This window comes from Beta vulgaris, chromosome 9, assembly GCF_026745355.1.
Source record: "Beta vulgaris subsp. vulgaris cultivar EL10 chromosome 9, EL10.2, whole genome shotgun sequence".
In the NCBI taxonomy this organism is placed as follows: Eukaryota; Viridiplantae; Streptophyta; class Magnoliopsida; order Caryophyllales; family Amaranthaceae; genus Beta; species Beta vulgaris.
Genome location: NC_079210.1, coordinates 10,378,695 through 10,383,986, shown reverse-complemented (window position 1 = coordinate 10,383,986; position 5,292 = coordinate 10,378,695). Strand labels below are relative to the sequence as shown.

The 5,292-nt window shown below is 36.2% G+C and overlaps 1 protein-coding gene across 2 annotated transcripts; it reads right to left on the bottom strand.

Annotated features, from left to right (window-relative positions):
- Nucleotides 1-1,151: 1,151 nt before the first annotated feature.
- LOC104902868 (F-box protein At5g39250) lies at nt 1,152-5,016 on the bottom strand. 2 transcript variants are annotated; one of them, XM_048636553.2, is made up of 2 exons: nt 4,534-5,016; nt 1,152-2,207 (listed from the first exon to the last, which is right to left on the bottom strand). In XM_048636553.2, exon 2 carries the CDS (start codon nt 2,122-2,124, stop codon nt 1,378-1,380), a length of 747 nt encoding a protein of 248 aa, XP_048492510.1. In that variant the 5' UTR covers nt 2,125-2,207; nt 4,534-5,016; the 3' UTR covers nt 1,152-1,377. The 2 variants fall into 2 exon arrangements, with proteins under 2 accessions (XP_048492510.1, XP_010689091.2); XM_010690789.4 differs by having other exon boundaries at nt 1,152-2,267; nt 4,534-5,015.
- Nucleotides 5,017-5,292: the final 276 nt, after the last annotated feature.

The window sequence follows — 5,292 nt, the reverse complement described above, 5'->3', positions numbered from 1 at the left end:
CAACTCTAAAGCAGCTGGGGAGATATTTTCTTGATAGTATATATATAAGTTGTAACCTAGTTTGGACTCATGTTCATTATTTTTCACTTCCATCGCCTCTCTCTAGAAAACACACACATATTATTCTCCTCTCTAAATACTTTGAGTTCCATCATCCTTGTAATCAGCTACCATTGTAACATCTACTTCAAGCGTCATATTAGTGGATTGGTGATCAGGAGCATCACCCGCGGTTTTTCCCTTTTGGGTTTTCCGCGTCAACAATTTCTTGTTTCCATCATTATTTTATTCTTTACGCAATCCATTTTATTTATCATGTCATTTAATATCAGTATGTTGATTTTGTTATTGGCACCTAAACCTTTTTAGTGCTTGGTACAAAATCGGCATAAACAAGCGGCATATTAGAAACACCCACCTTCTAGAAAGTAGGAAGGGTTGAGCTTTAGCACTCATCATATGTAAAATCATATGCAATGACATCCAACAAACTGAGCAAGCAATCACATTCGCCTAAAACCATCAGTCTCAACTCTTCCGCAGCCGTACAGGCTAATCTAACGACGATCTCCGTGTACACACTAGTGTGGTCAGTGGTTAAACAAGATTGATCGGAAAGTATAGCACCCCTATGCAACCAAATGCAATAAACTGCTTTGGAGAAGCACATGAAATAGAGGTAGTGATGACCAGCTGCTTTCTACCAATCTTCTGAGTTGATCTGGTTTCTTGAGAAGAAGAGATTACCCCTCTGGTATAACCTCACAAGAGCAAGATTTTACGCCAAACTTTTGCAGCATAGCAACATTGGGTTACTGACTTAGCTTATTGGTAAGGCCAGCCAAGTAATGAACAAGCTTCTAGGACCGGCTTTATTAATACAAAATAATATTTTCCTAAGACACTCATCATAAGAACCAAGGGGCTGAAGGTAAGATTTCCTTGGAGAAAAATCTTTTGGCACGAACAAAGTATCCCAACCAACATGTCTCTGGACATTATCTTTATATCGCAAGTGTTTCTTCAAACATCCAAGAACGTGTATGAGGAATACTTGAACAAGCATTGAGCAATACCCTACGTCTCATATAGTAGCAGTGACTCCATTGCATAGGCCGTTCATCTTTCTTGTAAGCCAAAGCCCAGAGGAATAAAGTGAAATATTTTCATAATAAAGAATCAAGTTCATATAAAGTTTAAGAAACTTCGCAACTAAAAAGCATAGACATGACAGCCAGTCTGTAAGCTCAAAGGTAACTACACAACTCTAGAAGATGACATATTAGCTAATAGGCACAATATTAGGTGCCAAGACAGATTTACAGAGATTGAAATCTCTGTTTTACCATCCTAGCTGGTATAGGAACTCCACATCATTCACTTCCAATCTAGCATGTCCAGTAACCAAAGGACTTCTATCTCATTATTTGCAGCATCGCGAAAGTCAATTTCAATACTGAAAACATCTGCAACCCCATCATTCGTGCCATCAGCAAATAGCAACGAGATCCATGCTCTAATATTAGAAACGAAGGGGTGTGAAGGAGAAAAGTCGAGATAATCAAATGCGATAGCTCGAAAAGATGTCCGATCAACATAATCAAACAATGATTTCTTAATAATGCAAGCAAACTTGTTATAGTCCTTGCGTCCAACTAACACAGAGACGCTTGCTGTCTGACCGAAAGGCACCGAAAACCAGGGCTCCACAGGTAATATCATCTTGTAATCACGACTCTCTAGATGGCATTTAAGCATGTTACAAATTCCAGTTGGCATATTTTTGATCCTGTCATGCAACTTTGGGCCTGAGACGACTTCGGAAAATATCAACTTACCTTCTGCCCAAATGTCAATGTAGAAGTCCAAGTCATTGAACGACAATTTAGGAGAAGGAAGACCACGACGATGTTGGCGCTTGTAGAAGGTCCCATAGAGTTTATAGTACGTCGATATTGATGGTGAAGGTCTTTTACAAAGCGAAGGCCATCTCCTAGCACATAGGCATTTCCAAAGATAATCATCTTGAGCAGTGTCTCTCCACTGCTTGCAAACTAACATACAAGAAGCAAGGTCTACACCATCAAGTAGAGGAAAGACAGCTTTTAAAACTTCACTCGTCATCTTGTCAAATGGATAAAGATAAGAAAGCACAAGAAGATTTCGGAGAAGACAACTCCAAGCCGAATGATCAGAGTATCAGACACCTGCACAAGAAGATTTTAGGAGAAGACAACTCCAAGCCGAATGATCAGGGTATCAGACACCTGCACAAGAAGACAAAAAGGTCCACATGCGAAAATCAAGAAGTTGGTAAACAAAACAGGAATTTTAAAACCCCAAACTTTTGTACAAGCAAAGCTAAGAAATTAAGCCTAATTTTACTATTAACACCTAAATATAGTTGTGTTGGACGAAACAAACTAATAGCAGCATAAAGACACAGAAGATAATCACTGAATATACAAATAATAGTATGAATGTTATAACTCTTATCAATATTGTTAGATCATCATTTTACAGGTCTAACAAAATCATAATGAGTAATAAATAACCACTACAACTCTACAAGTAATGATATTTATTATTAATATGGTCAATGAAAAAAATAAATAAATGATACTGCTACTTTATTCATGTGATCAGTAGTAGTCTATGTAGCACGGGTACTTCTTCTAGGTCACGTACTCGTACCCGTACCCGTACCCGTGCCCGATACGTATCGTGTACCTTACGCGTACCCATTCCTTAAATTTCAAAATCTTACCATTTTTCGAACCCATACCCGTATCCGTCTATGTGCAATCTAGGTAGTAGTTACCAAATGTATATATACCTATATACAGAACGGACAACACGTTACAGCTAGGCTGTTATTTTACACCATGAATCTAGTATATCTGAACATGCATAAGGATAGTTACCAAATGATGATATATCAGGAGTAGAAGCTAATACGTAAAGTGTATTCTCTTCACCTAAATATGACTTATTTGAGCTTATTTGAAAACTTTTGAACTTCTTCTAGTTGTGAATTATAGTCGTTATTGAAGCTTATCTCAGCATACTGGAAGTTATTATAACATTTCAGAAATATGTTATTTAAGGTAAAGAGAACAAAGACTTAGTGTCGCATGACTAAATATTGAAGATTAACTACTCGTGAACCACATTTCTATAGATAGAAATGAACAAGCCACGAGAAAAGGGTCCAACACCAAATAAGACAATTCATATTTTTGTCTCAGAAGTACATGTGGCTTTAACTTGCTACTTCATATATTAGATGTAGTTACGTCTTCTTTTAAAGGTCTTTTTCTCTTTTAGTGGAGGTTTGTCCTTCGTAATGGATTTAGGTCCTTGAAGTAAACTTCACTTTCATTACTCCCTTAATTACACTAGGTCTCATTTTTGTTAAGAATGTTAACTAGAGATCCCTATCAACAATAAAAATGAAGCTACTTATTACCTAACTGGTAACAAATTTTAGTGATTACAGTGAATTGTATGATCTCTATGAGGACATTAATAACAGTGAAATGCAGTAAAAAATAAAAATAAAAAATCTAGTTACTTAAAACATGTGATTTTCAAGGGAACTTAAAATATGATTCATGACATGATGGTAAACATACATGATGAGCTTAAGAAATATTTCAAACAACAAGTTCGAGAAGATGAGCCACCAAATCCTTTCTAGGAAGACGAAGATATCTACCGTACATCCCTATGATAGTGGGAGGCAAGATGACTTATTGAAGCAAATTCCCAAAGAATTCATAGAAGTATAATATGAAATATATTGTCCCTCTTCATGTGAGGGATAAAGAGCAACCTTGAATCTACGATGATCCTAGGGATACATGAGATGATGCGATTAGAAATCTTTTGATTTAGAAAGCGTTGGATCTACGATGATCATAAAGAGTTAGATAGGACATCGAAGACAAAGATTTAACAAATTCTTCCTTAAGATACCAATAATATCATTCAAGTATGCACCTACACTAGTTAATATAATAGCGGCAGATCTCGAGGCCAATTAACTCAAGGGGTAAACAAACCAAGAGATTGGAGAGCACTTATTATGCAATGCTAAGAGATATGTCTGACATACATTGTTCTAATTATAGCTAAACTGAAATATAATACCACATAAAGCATTACTTTTCTTTATGGTACCGGAGAGTTGGGCACGAGGATTATTACCAAATCCATAATTAAATTGGGTGTAATTAACTGGTTTCAACTTCCAAAGAGAAAGAAAAACAATATGGCATATGAATTTATGGTTTAGGCATTACTTATAAGCCTTTTCATCAATCAAGAGACCGAATTCAGAACCAAGTTGCAGTCTAGGTTTGATAAGAGCATTAAAATTCATAGCTAAAGCAGGGAATTGTATAAAAATTAAATCCTCTATAATGTTCTGAGTATGAAGATTGACACTCATTCTCAAATCAACATCAAAATAAGATACTCCCTTTGAAATTGTAGCAACAAACGAATCAACGAATTGTTACAAAAATGTACCTCAGTTCAAGAACAAAAACGAGACGAACAGCCGAGGATTCCCCCGCAACTTGCCACCGCAAATCAGCTTGCTCGCTTAATAAAGTCTAATTTCTCCCGAAAATTCAATCCAATAGAAACCTAGGGTTTAATGAAAAAGGAAATTGAAGAGAAATTCGAATGAATTATACTCTGCGCCATTCAAATTGAAAGTGTTTGATGATTTCGCAGGCCATTATTTGATCAACATCACGAAGCAACAGATTGAAAAATCTCGTCGAGAAGAAGAATCGAGAATTCTGCGATTGAATTGTTCGTTGGTTGATAGGCCAGAGGAAAAAAATACGACAATTGCAGATCTGGTTGAAGCAGCATGAACAGAGAGGAGAGAGTAAAAAGGAAAACAGAAGGTAGGAGGCCTTAATTAGTAACGGAGGTTGGTAGGGGTCAGTAATTAAACGACTGGAGGCGAAGAACAAAACGCGGAGGAAAGTTCAATCAACATGGATAAATATCCACTAGTATTATACGCTGATATGTAGCTACTAACTTCTCTCCATCAAAATAGGAGATTATATTCTTCACCAATTATTTTACCTTTTATTTATTGTTACTTTTTGGAAATTTGTTCTCTCTCTAAAATATCTTCAGGTTTGACGTAAATACTTTAATTTTTGCGTTCCATCGATAGATTTTACTTGTAAGTAAAAAGAAAAGAGGGAATTTCTCACTGGTACCCTTATACTATTGGATTTCGCCATTGGTATACAAAATAGAATT

What these genes read in the sequence shown, in the direction of transcription:
- LOC104902868 (XM_048636553.2), bottom strand. Translation starts at nt 2,124, where the DNA reads ATGACGAGTGAAGTTTTAAAAGCTGTCTTTCCTCTACTTGATGGTGTA.